This window comes from Populus trichocarpa, chromosome 3, assembly GCF_000002775.5.
Source record: "Populus trichocarpa isolate Nisqually-1 chromosome 3, P.trichocarpa_v4.1, whole genome shotgun sequence".
In the NCBI taxonomy this organism is placed as follows: domain Eukaryota; kingdom Viridiplantae; phylum Streptophyta; class Magnoliopsida; order Malpighiales; family Salicaceae; genus Populus; species Populus trichocarpa.
This window is the reverse complement of record NC_037287.2, coordinates 12,050,857-12,070,297: the sequence shown is the minus strand read 5'-3', so window position 1 is coordinate 12,070,297 and position 19,441 is coordinate 12,050,857. Positions and strand designations below refer to the sequence as shown.

General features: G+C 34.2%; 2 protein-coding genes across 2 annotated transcripts; both read left to right on the top strand.

Moving 5' to 3' along the window:
* Positions 1-6,224: 6,224 nt before the first annotated feature.
* LOC7491869 (ABC transporter B family member 2) lies at positions 6,225-15,052 on the top strand. The gene is made up of 12 exons (XM_002304310.3): positions 6,225-6,675; positions 6,978-7,032; positions 7,241-7,416; positions 8,990-9,190; positions 9,315-9,574; positions 9,910-10,450; positions 10,638-11,017; positions 11,583-11,998; positions 12,376-12,617; positions 12,701-12,948; positions 13,561-13,973; positions 14,263-15,052. Exons 1-12 carry the CDS (start codon positions 6,412-6,414, stop codon positions 14,817-14,819), a joined length of 3,753 nt encoding a protein of 1,250 aa, XP_002304346.1. The 5' UTR covers positions 6,225-6,411; the 3' UTR covers positions 14,820-15,052.
* A 1,316-nt stretch (positions 15,053-16,368) lies between these two features.
* Positions 16,369-18,542, top strand: LOC7491868 (protein FATTY ACID EXPORT 1, chloroplastic). The gene is made up of 6 exons (XM_002304309.4): positions 16,369-16,616; positions 16,686-16,869; positions 16,985-17,152; positions 17,884-17,930; positions 18,027-18,067; positions 18,168-18,542. Exons 1-6 carry the CDS (start codon positions 16,497-16,499, stop codon positions 18,259-18,261), a joined length of 654 nt encoding a protein of 217 aa, XP_002304345.1. The 5' UTR covers positions 16,369-16,496; the 3' UTR covers positions 18,262-18,542.
* Positions 18,543-19,441: the final 899 nt, after the last annotated feature.

Here is a 19,441-nt window from a genome sequence, read left to right as displayed (position 1 = left end):
AACTTTTATTTTTCATGTTTTTTTATTTTATTTAAATGATGTAAACATATATAGTTAGTACCTTGATAGGGAGGAGCACGTGGCTGGTATAATGATCAAATCAATTAGCAACTCAAGTGCGCCGTCCGCCAAAAATATTAGCTGTTCAAATAATTGTTTTGCCTCCCGGCGGTGGTTGAACTTTGCTGGTCCCCGTTTCTGTGTAGAACCAATCACCGACCGTTTTTAGTTCGGTCCTGGATGAACCCTAACCCTAAAAAAAAAAGTAAAAAGAAAAGAGAGACAAGTCAGCCCGAGGGCCGAGCAATTAATGACATGAGCCTGTCATCCTTGAAGCCAAGCCATGCCAGCTACCCATGGCCAACTCTCCACCTCTCAACTGCTTTGCACCCGAATTCATTAGCATTCATGCCTTCGAGGTAGTTTCCACTTTCCATATCCCCTCCTTTTAATTGCAATGTCATTAATCTTACTAACCTGAAGCTCTGAGTTTCCTTATTCGCGCAAACATGATACTTAATTCATAATTCTACATGATTTTTCCTGCAAAATTCCTTGATGAATTGCCACAATAATTCATAATTCTACTGTAGACTACTCTCACTCCTCTCCCTTTCATTTTTGGGTTTAAGTTCACCACTTAATTCGTCATAGCTCGAATCTAACAAGGAAATCATTAACTTATGTAGCATTTTTAGTGACTCTCTTCTACTCGTATTAATCTATTACATGTTTTATGTATTATAATAACTGAACTTGTTCTGTACTGTTAAGAAGACACAAAATATAAAAAAAAAAGTTAAACAAGATATTTTTAGCACAATCTCAAGCCAAGGAAAAGAAAAAATGCATTTGGAAGAGTTATTGAAGTTGAAAAGTGCAAATTAATTCTAATTGCATTAGAAATCCAGCTTGAAAAATAAAATATCCTAGTAGGATTAGAATTGGATCAAAGTAAATTTATTAAACTAGACCCTGTATACTCTTTAGACCATAACTAGAATTATAGATGAATTTTTTTTACTATTCAAGTAGCTAAAAACTAAACATTTCAAGTTTTTTTTATCGATATATGGTAGGCCCAATAAATTTTCCAGATGAAAGAGAACAACATGTTTAATGTTAGGTCTAAAATCTACCAGCAGACTAGCTCGTCCTACCCAATATTTCCATGTTGGGATGATGATTTAACAACTTATTAATGATGTGGATAGGGCCCCCACATGATCATAAAATCTTTCTAGAAGGTCAAAGTGAATACACGAGTTATTAGAATCAAATTACTATAAAGAAACCTCAAAATAATCAGATTAAGAATTAGTTATTAACTAGAAAACTTCTCCACTTCCTCAACTCCATATATAACCAATCTTAATCTTTGAAAAAAGAGGGGATCATGTTTAGAACATAGAAGAATAAAAGGAGGGGTTTTATTATTTTTTCACTATTTTTTTTAATCTTAATCCCTTTTCTAAATTTGTGACAAGATCAGTTATCAATTTTAAGAGATTAATACTCTTTGATTTTAAATTATCATGAGGATTTGTGCTTAAAATTATTCTATATTTGATTGTAATACATGAATATCTTATGTTTTTTTATGATTAAATTTGATGATTGATGACTGAAATTCTATATGACGTGCAACATATATTTTTTATTTTAAATCCATTACTAGTTGCTAGTTTACGATGGACTCATAAATAATTAACTTGAGTAGCAGGAGTATCTAATTTTTAAATCCATGTTTGATTATTTGATACCTGAAAAACAAAAACCTTAATTAAATTAAGTCTTCATGCATGTTTAATTATCATGAATCAATCACACTCATCTTGATCTCAATGTTGTCACATAATTAAATCTTGCATGCTTAATGAAGGTTGCTATGCAATTAAAGTTAAGTAATGCACAAATTCTAAATTAACTAGAAAACAAGGATATGTAGAAAAATTTGTTGTTTTTCATGGTTGATTTTTTTATTATCTTAAACCATATTAGAAAACATATTTAGTAAAATGATTTATATTTAATTATCATTGATGAACACTTTTTTAGAATTGATGCTAAAACTTTCTTTTTTTTCTCTACATTTTATATTATGTTAATTTGCCTCTTATTTGTCATAATTTGTTTTTTTTTCTTAACTTTCAAAGTTGTTTTAGTTAATTTAGATCATAAACAAAACCTTAATTTTAGTTACTTTCAAAATTGATTTGTTTTTTTATTTAAACTTACATCTTTACTTGGTTTGCTTTAATTTAAACTTAAATAACATGTTTTAATTAAGTAATTAAATTATAATACTTGTATTTTGTATTTTTATGGAACGATAACTTTATTTTCTATGCTGCAAATAATTAATTTTAAAAATTTAAATTGGCTTTGAGGATTGATAGACTCCATGAAAGAATTCACTTGTGCTTAGTCATCAATTAATTTTAAAGCCACACCTACCAATTTATGGTGAGAAAATGGTATGCATAAAATAATTACTTCCATAAATAATTTCATTTTCTTTTTGTCTATAATATAGCTTGACAGCACATTGAAAGTTATAACTTGTTTATATGCGATGGAGTGTTCAATCTGCATCTGTTCTATAATACCAAAAAAGAAGAAGAAGCGTTATATTAGGATATAGTCTTTGAAATCTAGAGCTTGATCCATGAAATCTTATTATTTGAAAGTGATGCCTCACCGGTGGATCATCTAGGTTAGATTCTGAATGCAGTAAAATTATGAATGATGCAGTGACTTGAAACGTTCCTGGGATTTGTTCGATATCTCAAACCTTTTCACTGAGAAGAAGAACTTTCGATTTCAACGATTGTATATTGTGCTAGATGAAGGAATTCCCAGCTAGCCTATTAGTGATTATTTATTTATTTGCACTTGTTTGCTAGAAAGAGAGAATTAGGTTAAGTCTAAATCATAATTAAGTCCCTAACCCTAAAATTGCCCATGCGGACTAAATATTTTCTAGTCATAACTCCTAACATAGAAATTACTTCAAGTATAATTTAGACTTATTTGTTAGAGAACACGTGTGTGTATAATTAAAATTATCTTATGGGACATGATCAGCTGTCTCAACATTATCTTGAATATATATGTATATATATATATATAAAAGGTTTGATTGGTTATTAGATAATCCATTCGGAGTAAAAATAGAATGCTTAGCTGTAGAGTGGGCCCAAAATAAAAATGCCTCAGATTTGATGAAAACCTATTACTTTGGTTCAAGTTAACCTAAAGTGCACAAAAAAAAGTCGCATTTCATAATTCTATGTTTTGATTTGCAAGTTAATTAGACCGTAATTCGAATTGTGAACCTCAAAGTATGAAAAGAAAATACTTAAATTTTTTAATTTTGATGTTAAGAGATTGTATGATATTATGATAGTAATTGTTTTTTAAAATATTTTTCAATTAAAAATATATTAAATAATATATATTTTTTATATTAATATATTAAAACGACTTGAAAAAAAATTAATTTAAAATATTTTTTTAAAACATAAAAAAAGGTGCTCTGTGTAAAATAACAATGTGATGTTAATTACTTAATTACTTTTTTTTTTGTTTAATAAGGGTATCCGGGTTAGCTTGCGTGCACCTCGATTAATCCTACGAACCCTGAAGTTAACGACCATGTAAGTATCCAGTAGCCCTGATGTTTGTGGAACTCGAACTGGTGACCTCTAGGGAGCAAACTCAGGGCCTGACCAGTTGAGCTACATCCCTCAGGGTTTTTAATTACTTTCTCTTGGAATAAGTAATCACACGAATATGGGGTGTGTTAACGAACCAACTCAACCTAATAGCTTGAGCTGTTAGATGAGGTTCAAAGATATGATTTATATTATTATCTAACACACACCCTCAAGTGAAAGTCATTTGAGCTTGAAACTTACATAGACCCACATTATCTTGTGTTTAATTTTTATCAAAAAAATAAGAATGGTGAGATTCGAACTCGTAATCGCTTGATCATCAAGGCTCTAATATCATGTTAAAGAATCAACTCAACCTAATAATTTAAACTGTTAAGTGAGATTTTAAAATATAATTTATGTTATTTTCTATTTATCAGGATGAACTCCAGCAGATTGATAGAATAAATCCCGGACCGTGTTGCCGAAATTTGTCATGACTACTACAGTAATATCACAGCCAAGGGAGGAATGCTTACAAAATAGGTTTTTTTATACTACCAAAGAATTTGATCAAAATTTTCACATTAGATGTAGCTTCATCATGAAATATTACTTGGTGTGGCGGACAATCGATCATTCGCAGGAAATTGAAGCATCTACATGCTATCGCGTGAAAAAAGACGACAGCCTTCAATTATTAGTTAAAGGAGGACGTGGTTTTCTGACTTTTTTCCGAGTCACCTGGGTTTTTTTCTCTTTGCATTTCAAGTTCCTTGGCACATCTGTGCGCAAACTGCAAGCCAAAGAATTATTGTATGTTTTTGATATGTAGGGACCAAACCTAACTGATCGATCACTATGAATTGTTGAGCTAGCGCCAAACTTCTGCAGAGCTTTTACAATCCTAGTAATTTTTTTTTAATTTTTTTTGGTAATTCTTCCTATGAGATTTGATTACATGGTAGAGATTGAATTGAAGGAATTCAGTTTGGTTTATAGAAGCTAGCTATATAATATAGACACACAAAAAAATTATATCATTACATAATATATAGCAGTATTTATTTAAGTGATAATTACAAAAATAAAAACTCTGTGAATTTTGTGAATTTTGTTTTGTTTTTCATTTTCAATATAAATTTCAATAAGAAATTATAGTATGTTTCCTGAAATTTATACACGTACTAATACTTGATATTTTAAAAATTTAATAAAAAAATATCTGATTATTTACAAGTTTACTATTATATTTATTTTAATAACTAAAATGTCCATGGATTTTTTTTTATTTTTTTTATTTTCTTGAGTGATTTTAAGATGTTTTGAGGTTAATAGATGATTTCTAAGGATTATCGTGATGTTTTTAAAGTGTTTTTAGATAAAATATATAGAAAAAAGAATTTTTAGTCCAACCCTTCAGCATTGTATTGGCAAGATTCTAGACAACACCCTAAGCGACAAGTCGCTTGTCACTTCTGTGCCCTATCACTTAGTTATAAAAAAACAAAAAAAAAAAAATTGGATAACACATTTTTGGCTCCTAAAAAATAAAAATCAAGCGTGGGCCTCGGTGTTTTCTTAAGGTTAGGTGTGTGGGGATGACCCATTAACACATGACTTTTTTCTCTTTTATTATTTCTAACAAAATTTTAACTAAATTCTTAATTAATGCCCTCCCTATTTTTATGTATTTTTTATTTTGTATTACTTTTTTTTTATATTTAAATCTCAATTAATACCCTCTTTCTTATATTTTAAACTTTTTTGTTCATCTTTTTGAAATAGTACGTAGTTATTTTCTTTATAATTATTTTGTATTTTTATAATATTTCAAAAAGATTATTTTAATTTATCTTTTAAATTTGATATAAAAAAATATATATTTGCATGATGTATGTATCTATAAAAATAAAAATAATTTATTCTTGGTAAGAAAAAACAACCTCTAAGATAAAAAGTAAAAACATATAAATTAAAAAGAAGAAAAAACTGGAGTTAAATATTTTTATATTCATTTATCATTTGTTTTTACAAGAAAAATTAGTTTTTCATTTAAGTATTTAATTAGAATTAACAAATTTTTCATAGTTTATCTATTTATATATATTTTTAAAATTATTTTATTAAATATAAATAATATCTTTGTGTTTATTAATTAAAAAAATATAATACAATAAAAAACATTCGAACATGAACATATTACATTAAAAATTTATTGAAATTCTACTAGTAGCGTAGAAAACGTACTTGATAAAAAATAATCATGATATTTTATATATATAAATATATACACACTACTATCAATTATTTTTATTGTATTGAAAATTCTATTATTAGCGAAGCGCAGGTGATAAAAGTAGTTTGAAATAAATAACATGTTGAGCTAATTCCTAGAAATAATTAATCTCCAGAATCTTAAAAGACAGACTGTCTTCTCTGCGGTGCACATCATATCTACAACAGTCGTTCAGAGGAGAGTCGTCGTCCTCATTCCCCAGTATATATATAGTCAACCTTCCTTGTTAAACTTGCGCTAATAAATGAGCCATCTAACTTCTCACACTATCACCTCCCTTCATTATTAGTCTCCTTCACATCCACAAATTTAATTAATTCTACACCTTTAAGCCAAAATTTCACTTAATGTAACACCTAATTTATCAGGAACAGACTCTCCTTATATATATATATATATAGACACACACACAAACTATCATTACTATCATCTTTTCTTTCATTTCAGCCCAAAATGAGTTCACTTGCAGGCAACATTGAAGACACTGATGATGTGGAAAAGAAGAAGGAAGAGAAAAAGAAGCAACGCAAAGTTCCATTCTGGAAACTATTTGCTTTTGCTGATTTCTACGACTATGTGTTAATGGGGTTGGGATCTCTTGGTGCTTGTGTTCATGGAGCTTCAGTCCCTGTCTTCTTCATTTTCTTTGGAAAGTTGATAAATATCATTGGATTGGCTTATCTCTTTCCCAAAGAAGCTTCTCATAGAGTAGGCAAGGTTAGCTAAAAATTGTCCATTTTAATGCATGTAAACACGCACCGATTTCCTGGCGCCTCCCATCCTCTTCCTCTCCTTCTCTTGGTTCCTGATTTCTTCCTGAAACACACTTTACTCATTGCATGTATGGTCTTCTTGTTCATGTTTCAAACGAAGGCTGTCTTTGGGTTTTCCTCAAATTAATTATATGATGGTGTGTTCAGATATTCTAAAATATGATTTCTGACATCGATTAATTAATTACTACTATTTTAACTTCTGGTTTATACGTACTTATTTTTTATCTATTTATTTTCCTGCAGTACTCGTTGGATTTTGTATATCTCAGTGTGGTTATATTATTCGCATCGTGGATAGGTAATCACAAGTTTTTTAGTTTCTTCAATTAATCATTTGTTGCATGTGATGGTATAAAACAATGTGTGATTAATTCGTCTGTCAATTCCTCTAATCCTTTTCATCTCAGTGACTGTAATTTGTGAAGGTGGTTAGTTAAAATCTTAAAGTTCTTAATATTCTATCAAGGTAATTATAACTTTGATTATGTATATTTCAATATGAATAGAGGTGGCATGTTGGATGCATACTGGAGAAAGACAGGCAGCGAAGATGAGAATGGCCTATCTAAAATCAATGTTAAGTCAAGATATAAGTTTATTCGATACTGAAGCATCAACCGGAGAGGTCATAGCTGCCATTACAAGTGATATAATTGTCGTGCAAGATGCTATTTCTGAAAAGGTATTTTTTTTCTTTCTAATTTGGCTTTAAATGGCTAAGAATTCTCAGTCTTCTCACCTAACTTTCTTTTTTTTTCTTCGATCTGTTTGTAAAGGGTGTGTTATGGTGATTTAATTTGACCATGCATGATCACGACTTCACTAGTATTTGTTAAAAATAGTTTTTTTATTACAATTCTATTTGCAGTTGTCAATAAGTTCTGCCACCACGGTCGTTGAAACCCGTGACTTTTTTGGTTTCCTATCCTCGTATATATATCTTCCTAAGTTTTCTTTTTGCGGGGATCATGTGAATTGTGACATGGTCTATATCTTGCATGCAAGGACAATCTTATCTCGTTGTCCTGAATTTCCTCGGCGACGTGGAAGTTTAAAATTTAAGAGATTTTGTTTTGCCTTCCTTTTAATCACCCCCACAAGTTCATTTGGATGGGTTTCCGTGGTTCAGATCAAAAGGGATTTTGCAAATGATGTCTCTATACAGCAAACTAATTTTGAAAAAGAAAAGAGAAGAAAAGTATTCATGTAAACGATAAGGTTTTTATAAGACAGCTAGCAATATCCATTCTTGAGAAAAAAGAAGAAGAAAATCCACTGTCGACACAAAAAATAATAGTAGAATTTAATATGGATGAGTTTAATAACTGGGATTCAACTGTTAAAGTGTCAAAGCGGCGGGGCAAGAGAATCGGCCCGTATTCTCATGTGATCTGATTTCCAAGTTTGCTCCCGGCATGGTTTTTAATATTTGTCTCAGAACCAGAGTTTTAAATATATTGCCCCAGTAGTTGCATTTATTAATTTCTTGTGATGTGAAGAAGAAGAGAGAATAAATTTAGACAAATGGCATTTATAAGCCGGTTGGTTGTTGGATGTGTTTGGTCTTGGCTTTTACCTAGCTCTTTCCCATCTAGATCTGTAGTCCTGTCAAGTAAGAGATGGAATAATTAAAGCCTTCTGAAGTGCAGCAGTGTGTGTTCATATCAAGACATGGAGTAGAAACTTCGTCATAAATTCTCTTAGACGCTCAAATTTTAGAATTTGACAATCATACGTATTTAAATCAACAAGGAAATGGATTTAGATTTAAATCAACAAAATCAATTGAAGGCTTGAAACTAAATCTTCATCTTTTGTTTTTCAATAGGAGGCCTGATTGGCCATGGGTTACTCAATCAGGCACACCCCCTTCTGAGCCCCTCAATTCTCATCTCTACCCTCTCGGGGTTCGAGACCTCCTTGAGTAAATTAGAGGTTGTGCTTTTAGGGATGGAACTAGCTTGAAGAGGTGCTAAAAAACCAATAATAACTGAAGTTTGAACCATTGCAGAATGCACAAACCACATGATCCACAAGAGTAATTTTGATGAGAATTCCATATTTTGAAAGTTGACTTTCATTATTTGCTGGCTAATTTTCAAGAGAACGTATTTTTGTTGTCCCTGTCTTTTATAGTGAACTGCTTTAATGCCTCTGAATGTATTCTGCTACACTGATTATGCTGGCGTGTGAAACAAATTAGTAGGTAATTCTCCTTCATTTCTTTGAAATTTGAATTGTGGTGAATTATGCAGGTTGGGAACTTCATGCACTATATAAGCCGATTTCTCGGTGGATTTATAATCGGGTTTGTTAGGATATGGCAAATCAGTCTGGTGACGCTGTCTATAGTCCCTTTAATTGCACTTGCTGGTGGCATCTATGCTTATATAACAATCGGCCTTATTGCTAAAGTTCGTAAATCTTATGTCAAAGCAAGCCAAGTCGCTGAGGAGGTATCTCTTGTCATGCTAGGCCAAACAACGTTAACAAACTGATTTAAAATTAAGCCATCTGCATCAAACTCGACTGAAAAAATACTAAGTCATCATCTTCTCATTGTTTATGATATTGATTCAGGTAATTGGAAATGTTAGAACAGTACAAGCATTTACAGGGGAAGAGAAAGCAGTGAGGTCATATATAGAAGCTCTCAGGAAAACGTACAAGTATGGGAGGAAAGCAGGCCTGGCCAAGGGTCTTGGATTAGGAACCTTGCATTGTGTCCTTTTCCTATCATGGGCTTTGCTTGTATGGTACACTAGCATAGTTGTCCACAAGAATATTGCTAATGGTGGCGAATCTTTCACCACTATGCTCAATGTTGTTATTTCTGGCCTGTAAGAATTCTTTCTGATCTATCTTTGTGGCTTTCTATCATATTTCAGAGAAATCGAATCATTATAATATGTTTATTTTTGCTGTTGTGGATTAACATCATAATTAATATTCCATGAAGACCTCGAACTTCTTCACTGATGCAGATTCTTGAAGAAAACAAATTTCTTTCTAGTGTGCTTGACATGACATTTAGCCATCACATAGTTTTTGTATGACCTTTGCCATTTTTAATGGGATTAAATAGGGTTTTTCTCCAGGCGAATGCCCTTACTTATCCGTGTCCAGCCAAAATCGTGATTGAGGACACTAATTACTCAGGCTCATTTCTTTTCAGGTCACTGGGAATGGCTGCACCAGATATTTCATCATTTCTCCACGCCACAGCAGCAGCCTACCCTATTTTCGAGATGATAGAGAAGAACACGATGAGCAAAATCAGCTCAGAATCTGGTCGGAAGGTAGATAGAGTTGATGGCCACATTGAATTCAAAGATGTGTGTTTTCGGTACCCTTCTCGTCCTGATGTAACAATCTTCGATAAATTCTGCTTAGATATCCCTTCTGGGAAGATTGTAGCCCTTGTCGGAGGAAGTGGGTCTGGAAAGAGCACGGTAATATCTTTGATCGAAAGATTCTATGATCCTTTGTTTGGAAAGATACTGTTAGATGGGAATGATATTCGGGACCTTGACCTCAAGTGGCTTAGGCAGCAAATTGGGCTAGTTAATCAGGAGCCTGCTCTTTTTGCAACAAGCATCAGAGAGAACATTCTCTATGGGAAAGATGATGCCACCCTTGAGGAAATTACACGTGCTGCTAAACTTTCAGGAGCCATGTCTTTTATCAATAACCTCCCAGATAAATTTGAAACACAGGTACTAATTCAACAATTTACTCTCTTAACAATTCACGTCAATTGTGGTACACAAGAAACAAATTGCTTGTTGAAGTCCAGGACATACTAGGGAACTTTTTGAAAATCGCTTCAATCACAAACTATATATAAGAAACAGGATTTGAGGAATGATTTTCATGTGGAGAAATATTATTATGTACCTCCAGGTTGGGGAAAGAGGAATTCAATTATCAGGCGGGCAAAAGCAAAGGATTGCATTATCACGTGCTATCGTGAAAAATCCATCCATTCTTTTGCTAGATGAAGCTACAAGTGCACTGGATGCTGAATCTGAGAAAAGCGTGCAAGAGGCTATTGATCGTGCCATTGTTGGACGAACCACTGTAGTTGTGGCTCATCGGCTTTCTACAATCAGGAATGCAGATGTCATTGCTGTGGTTCAGGAAGGGAAGATAGTAGAAATCGGGAGCCATGAGGAGCTCATTTCAAACCCTCAAAGTACCTATGCTTCCCTCGTCCATCTCCAGGAGGCAGCTTCCTTGCAGCGTCATCCCTCACATGGTCCTACCTTAGGACGACCACTCAGGTATTCGTTTATGTTCTGAAAATATTTCATTAAAGATGAAATGCTAAAACTGTTCAATTTAAGTCTATTTATTTTGGTGATGAATATTTATGCATCATCAAGCAACAACTTAGAAAGTGGTTCCAATAATAAAGTTGCACAAACATTATTTTTAAAGTGCTATTTTTTTTTGGGGTGGATTGAATGGAAAATTTATGCTGACTAAAAAGGTACTGAGGTTACAAGTAATTAAACCATGCCCCTTCGAAATTTTAAGTTGTTGCTGAGAAATGACAACCATTTCTCACTATGGGTAAGTGAAAAGTCTTTACCAGTTGAATACTTCATACAGACTGCTAAAGTTTTCGATAATATCTGACCCAAAATTACTTGTTTCTGCCAAAAGACACTTGGTGGTGGAAACCATGAGTTGCTGAAGTGGTATATTGTATTGAGAATGATAGTGCCGTTTCGGTGATACAACAGAGGGAGCTTAAAATAGAATATGTGCAAGAAGTATCCTGATTTTATCTGTTATTTGTTAAGAAGCTGTATTTAGTAACTTCTCTCTTGATTACTTGAATAGCATGAAGTATTCTCGAGAATTATCCCACACAAGATCAAGCTTTGGAACAAGTTTTCATTCTGACAAGGATTCAGTTAGCCGGGTTGGTGGTGATGCTTTGGAGTCCACGAGGACAAAGAATGTTTCACTGAAAAGATTGTATTCAATGGTCGGCCCTGATTGGATTTATGGTGTACTTGGAACCATGGGTGCATTTATTGCCGGATCCGCAATGCCACTTTTTGCTCTTGGAGTCTCTCAAGCTCTTGTAGCCTACTACATGGACTGGGACACAACTCGCCATGAAGTCAAGAAGATTGCAATCCTGTTTTGTTGTGGTGCAGCAATTAGTGTTATTGTCTATGCCATTGAACATCTCTCTTTTGGAATCATGGGAGAGCGACTCACTCTTCGTGTCAGAGAAATGATGTTCTCTGGTAAATACTTGGTCTTATTTTCACCAGTTTTTCCTCACTGATAGCTTTCATTACATCATGCGAAGAAAACCTTATTTTTACATGTATCATTTCCCATAATTTATTTTCTTAGCAAATATTTGGAGAGCAGCTGTTCTAATAAATGCATAAAAAACTCAGAAAGTGTTCGAGAGAGGGCAGTTAGAATGAACTTTGTTTGAGAGAGTTTGATTTTTCTTGCATTAATCAATGTTTTCATCACAAACTCGATGCATCAGTGACTCACTGTGGTGTTCCATGCACTGGTAAAATATAGCACATGAAATGCTGAAGCGCTAACTAGTTTAGAATTTGAACTCTTGTACTCATTTTGACTGTTTTGCTGGCTCTGATTACAGCCATTTTGAAGAACGAGATTGGATGGTTTGATGATTTGAACAATACAAGTTCCATGCTCACATCACGTCTAGAGAGCGATGCAACTTTGTTACGAACTATAGTTGTTGATCGCTCAACCATTCTCTTGCAAAATGTTGGTTTGGTTGTCACCTCATTTATCATCGCCTTTACATTGAACTGGAGGATCACACTTGTTGTCATAGCCACATATCCGCTGATCATTAGTGGTCACATAAGCGAGGTTTCCCTGCTTTTCTGTACTTGTCTAGAGACGCCAACTTTCTGTTCAAAATCTAAGAATATTTTTTTTCCCTATATGTTCAGAAACTCTTTATGAAGGGCTATGGTGGCAACTTGAGTAAAGCATATCTAAAGGCTAACATGCTAGCTGGCGAGGCTGTGAGTAACATCCGCACTGTTGCTGCATTCTGTGCTGAAGAAAAGATACTTGACCTTTATGCCCGTGAGCTTGTCGAACCTTCCAAGAACTCATTCACTCGTGGTCAGATCGCCGGCATATTCTATGGCATATGCCAGTTCTTCATTTTCTCATCTTATGGGCTTGCTTTATGGTATGTTGTTTTATCTTCATCATTTGAACCTTTATTCTTTTAAAATGCAGATCATCAGATAGTGAATAACCAAATGGAATCAGAAATGTTTGATGTTCTTCTTTAAGAAAAAAAATAAATCAAAATCCCATTTATAAACACACCCGCTCTTTCCAGGGAGCAGGACAAAATTTGTTTTTCTAATTATATTGAAATTTATATCCAAGTCAGTTCTATTCAATTTGTTCTACATCACATACAAATCATGAATTACGGACCAATTTGGTGAACAAAGCAGGGACGTTCTTTTATCATGTTCATATAAAATGTACTTCTATGCATTGCAACGACAACATGCATATCTATACATATCTCAACTATAACGAGCAGCTAGGTACTAGCAACTCTACGCAAGAGTCAAACTTTAGAAAGTCCATTTAAGGAAAGTGTTAATGTCAGAGGCATGTGGTGAAGACAGATTAACTTAAAGGACTTCATTTTGGTACTTGCCACCAAAATGCCTGACACCAGAAAATTCATGCATTGCTCCTTTCAATGATGTTACTCTAAAGCGGCTATTGCCTCGATGTTTGAAGCAAATTGCAATGCTTGTTGTTGTTTGATGTTTTGCAGGTATGGTTCTGTTCTGATGGAGAAGGAGCTTGCTGGTTTTAAATCTATCATGAAGTCATTTATGGTTTTGATTGTAACTGCATTAGCCATGGGTGAAACTCTAGCATTGGCGCCAGATCTTCTGAAAGGGAACCATATGGCAGCATCTGTCTTTGAGATACTGGATCGCAAGACACAGGTAATGGGGGATGTAGGAGAAGAGTTGAAAAATGTGGAGGGTACAATAGAGTTAAGAGGTGTCCAATTTAGCTATCCTTCAAGACCTGATGCATTGATTTTCAAAGACTTTGATCTAAGAGTGCGTTCAGGCAAGAGTATGGCTTTAGTGGGACAAAGTGGTTCCGGTAAAAGCTCTGTCCTTTCTCTGATACTTCGTTTCTACGATCCAACAGCAGGAAAAGTGATGATTGATGGTGAGTTTCTTTGGACTCCACTTGCTATAACTGTGATAAAAAATTTCCAAACGGCCATTTTTTTTTTAATTCTTTCAATGGGTTAAAACTGCCACCAGTATTCACAATTTTGTTTTAAGTTCTTCTTGCAAGATCTTTTTCTAGCTAATAAATCATTTCTATAATTGACATCTTGTACCAAACACCAGTCCTCCACATTTTTCCATATGCTGCTGCCATCCGGTTAATTGTCTCCACACAATTTCTTAAAGCTGTCTGCCTGATTGACATCTTGTCGGAATTCCCACAGGCATAGATATCAAGGAACTCAAGGTGAAATCTCTTCGAAAGCACATAGGCCTAGTCCAACAAGAGCCAGCTCTCTTTGCCACATCAATCTATGAAAACATTTTATATGGAAAAGAAGGAGCCTCCGAAGCAGAAGTTATTGAAGCGGCTAAGCTTGCTAATGCTCACAGTTTCATTAGCTCTCTTCCTGAGGGTTACTCAACCAAAGTTGGTGAACGAGGGGTGCAATTATCAGGTGGCCAAAAGCAAAGAGTGGCCATTGCCCGAGCCGTCCTAAAAAATCCAGAAATCTTGCTACTTGATGAAGCCACTAGTGCTCTAGATGTGGAGTCCGAGCGTATTGTGCAGCAAGCTCTGGACAGATTGATGAGGAACCGAACAACAGTGGTAGTGGCACATAGGTTATCGACTATAAAGAATGCGGATCAAATATCAATTATACAAGAAGGAAAAATAATAGAGCAAGGGACTCATTCTAGTCTTGTTGAAAACAAAGACGGAGCATATTTCAAGCTGGTTCGTCTTCAGCAACAAGGAGGAGTTGAACAGAATCATTAACAATTGACAACAAGAACACAGATTACTACGACCATTTCTACAGGAGCTTTCTCCTCTGCTATATCATGTGCGGTTTTTCTTTTTCTCCTTCCGGGCCATCAGGATATGTATTAATTTTTGGGTTTGATGTATTGATCATTTTTTTTCCTATGTGAAAATAACAGTATATAATAATCACACATGTAAGAGAATGCTGTATACTAGAAAATGGTATTCCCCATTTATTTTTTTAAGTTTCTAATCATCTTTCCTCTGTTCTTTTTTCTGAGAAAGCGGGTGAGAAGAAACAAGAAAGCATACTTGAGCTTTTCAAATCATTAATTTTAATAATTGGAAAACGTAAAGATGATGAGTCCCAGTTGTATTCAAGAATTCAGGTTCTTGCTCCCAGATAACCAGGTGGTCGAAAATATTTTGGCATATTTCAGTCGAAGTGAACAACGATAGTATCGTTATAGATTTGTCTAGGACCTCTTGGCAAAGACGAGGCGTATTGGACATTTGAGCCGGCCTAGATCAGGATTACGAAATCAGTTTATAAGCCCTGTACATTCAAAATTACAAAATTCAACAGGCTCTAACTCTTTCGGACTTGGGTCTTTTCATTTTGATAGCAGCAACGTGTGATTTGTGTAGATAATGGGACTTGTGTAGAAGGATCACTAACATAAAGCTTGCATTATTATTATTATTATTATTATTATTATTATCTGTTCCTTTTTGCAGTAGTGGAGTGAGTGGTGCAATTATGCGACCATTTTCAACACTACATTCGGGCCTTAATGAAGAGGTTCATTTAGGAGAATTAAAAAGCAATGAGTAAATTTATTTCAACTTAATTTGTAACTCAATACTTTTACCCTTTTTTTTTAATATGTACTTATATTATGTGATTATTCATTTTGTTTCTCGCATTACTTGCTTTAAACTCTACAAAAATTAATCCTATGAATCACATAAAAAAAACATCCTAAGCATATCTCTATCATCGACTAGCAATGTTTTCTTCTTTCCATTAATAACTAGTGAAAAAATTTTAGAACTTCAAATATCCAAAGCTTACAGGTTGGATAGTTAATTAATATTTCTAACAATTTTATTTATTTTTATTAATAAAAGTGATTGTTAATTTGTATTTGATATTTAGGTGACCAAGATAATTTGTGATTAATACTTATAAAAATTTTTTTTAGTGAAAATAGGGACTTTTCGATACCTAAATAAATATTTTTTTAGAAAGAAAAGATATAATAATACACCTAAGACGCTTGAATATGACATAATTACCAGATTCAAAACACTTAAAATAAGGAAAGGAAAAATCTGGTATGACCCGAGCGACCCAGTTAAAAACTCGGTTGCAAGTTGCAACCCGTTGACTTTTATTTTTTTAATTTTACTAAAATAATGTTGTTTTGATTTTTAAAAAAAAAATTAACCTGAATAACCCGATTAAAACTCAAAACCCGAGTTTTAAACCGGGCTGGCCACCGGACCAAGTCTAAAAACTATGCTAGTAGGAATCAAAGGTCCAAACGGTCTAAAACCCAACCGAAAGTCTTAACACTTTGGTCACAGAAAACAAAGGTGGGGGTGGTGACTGGTGACCACCTTCCATTTACAGCTTCAAACATCTCAATTTCCTCTTCATCTCATCAGTCTCACGTCAATCCCACCATGGCAACAACATCAACAACAGCAACCTGTCAGCTTTCATGTTTCTCTTCTCTCAACCGCAGATTAAATCATCTACACCGTCGATCCATTCTCTCTCTTCCGCAGTCTCCTCGCTACAAGGTACCAAAAAAACCCAATCTTTTTTACTTTCTTTTGATACAATAAACTGATAGATTTTCATAATTACAGTCATGGGTGGTTGTGAGTAACGAAGGACATAATAATGGAGCACACTCTTTGACTTCAAATATCAAAACAAGTAGTACCGATCATAACTATACAGCTCCTGAGGAAGATAAGGGAATCAGTGATCCAGTAAAGGGAGTATATGGGTCAGCGAAAATTCATGACTTTTGTTTTGGGATTCCTTTTGGTGAGTTTTTGTTTTTTCCATTTGGGATTTGAAAATTTTGAATTTTAAGTGTTTGGTTTGTTTTTGGGAAGATACTGATGCAGCTTTTGGCAAATGTGTTTTTTTTTTTTTCCAGGTGGGATTGTTTTAAGTGGGGGGCTCATTGGTTTTGTGTTCTCAAAAAATGCTGTATCTTTAGGTACTGGTGTGTTGTATGGAGGTGCTTTGCTAGCACTCAGTACCTTCAGTTTGAAGATTTGGAGGCAAGGGAAATCAAGCTTTCCATTTGTACTTGGACAAGCTGGTAATTGAAGCATACACTTTACAATATTATCATGCTGTTTCTTTAAATTTCTGCAGTGGGTTGTTTTTAGTTTCAGCTAGCTGGCCTTTTTATTGAAGCAAAAATTTTAGTAGGAGAAAACATATATAGAAGCTTAAAGCTAGAAAATGGTTGCTCCGGCCCTTGCTAGAGGGCATTAACATGCATTTGTGGGAGACTGTGTTCAGTTAATGAAGATGGTATTTGGTTTATAGCCACTATAGGATTGGTGGAGATTTTGAACTCATATCTTGCGTGATGAATAAATTAGCAGTACAACTTAGAATACGGGTTTGCTTTTTAGGCTAATCCATTTGATGATCAACCAAATTAGGTGATGAATTTTATGCCTAGGCTTGGCGAGGAAGCAAGCTTGCATCACAAATGAATGATACTTTGATAGGATTGAATTCAACTATTCCTCAATATGTTTACCCCCCCCCCCCCCCCCCCCCCCATGTTCTTCAACTCTTACCCTGCCATCAATGTTTAGTAAAAGACAAATGGTGATGATCTAAAAAATTTCAGTTTGCAGCTCATTAGCACCTTGGGAAGGTCATTAAGCTCATCCTGCAAACAAATGTGAATTGTGAAACCTTAGTGGTGTTAACCACCTGAAGGTCCTAAAAGTTGATAAATTTATTGCCTTATTGGATTTTACAGAAGATTAAGAGGTTTATCGTATTTTGTTTCTTTCTAATCTTAATTTGCAGTACTCGCAGCAGCCCTTTGCTGGAACAACTTTCGGGCTTACTCATTGGTTAGTAGCCAAATCAGTATTAAATTCTCGTGATTGATTAGTTTTTTTTTTCTTCCCTTTTTTTCTTTTCTAACTTCATTATTTTGTGAGATGCAGACAAAGAAGCTAATTCCAACAGGATTTTTTGCCGTCATTAGGTACTTCATAATTGGTTACTAAACCGTTTTATTTATTAAATTATCCGGTCTCCTTTTTGACACTTCAAACTTATGCATTTTCCCCCTTTATTTATTACAGTGCTGCAATGCTGTGCTTTTATTCATATGTAATGATATCTGGAGGAAACCCACCACCAAAGAAGTTGCAGTCATCTGCTAGTGTCAGTTCATAACAAAAAACTGAAAAGATCAGGAAAGGGTGAGGGATAGTTTTTTATAAAAGGGCCATTTATTTAATGTGTACTACAAGTTGATCTAGCATGCATTTTCTCGTATAAGGCAGTGTTGCTTAGGTCACAAGTCTGCGAGTAACAATTTCTTAATAGCAATAATGTTTCATTGGACAGAATAAGTTAGTCAGTTTATGAATATTGGAATGGGACTCCAAATTATGTTGTAAAAAGATGAGATTTTATCACCTTGCTATGCATTTCCATATTTCAAGATGCCCAAATTCTGGAGTATCTGGGTTTGCCTATTATTTTTTCCATCTATGATCAAGCTAACAACTTAGATGAGGATGTAATATGAACACAAAGAACTATTTCTGCAGTGCTTTTTCTGTTGCAGTTGTCCTGCGCATATGATTTCTTATAATTCATATCTATGCACCTGAGTCTTGTTGTTCTCCATTTTCCATGATTTTTCTCCGCTTGATACATTCTTTTGCACCTAATTGGAAACGAATGCATAAGCACTATTCAATTCTCTGTAGGAGAGCTAAGGATTTCTGAATTGATGTGAAGTAAGTGTTTTGGTCATGTTACAAGTGCGCAAATGCATGACTTTATGGTACTTGAACCTGGTGCATAGATTGTATCATTGTAGTGCTGATTTTACTTCTTGAATTTTTTTTCTTCCTGGTTATTCTGTCACTTTTTAGTTCAATCATTTTCTGAAATTTTGGTGTGCAGTGAAAGTTGACACTCTAGTCACTTGCATGATCAATACTATCTCTTTTGTTTGTGCCATTTCATGGGTCTATTGATATTGGCAATTCTTTTGGTGCTAGAATGGTTTCGATGGGTTACATGAGATTGTTGATGATACTTGGGATGGAAATGTAGGTGGAGAGAGTATATTATAGGGCGGTGAGCTTGAAATTCCTTTTCCTTTTATATTCATCACCCAGACCCACCCTGCTTATTCTTCAATTTTTTTGATAAACTGGAGCAGACTGCTTGATGCCATTGTTCTACTGTTTCTCTTATATTGATTTGATTCTCATGGTACAGAGAAAAGGGAATACCAACGGATTTTTATTGCTAGTAACTTGTATAATTGTTGGGTGTGGATAGCATGATTGTTACTGACAGTGCTGATGATCCATCGGGGTATGGATTGCCTAATATT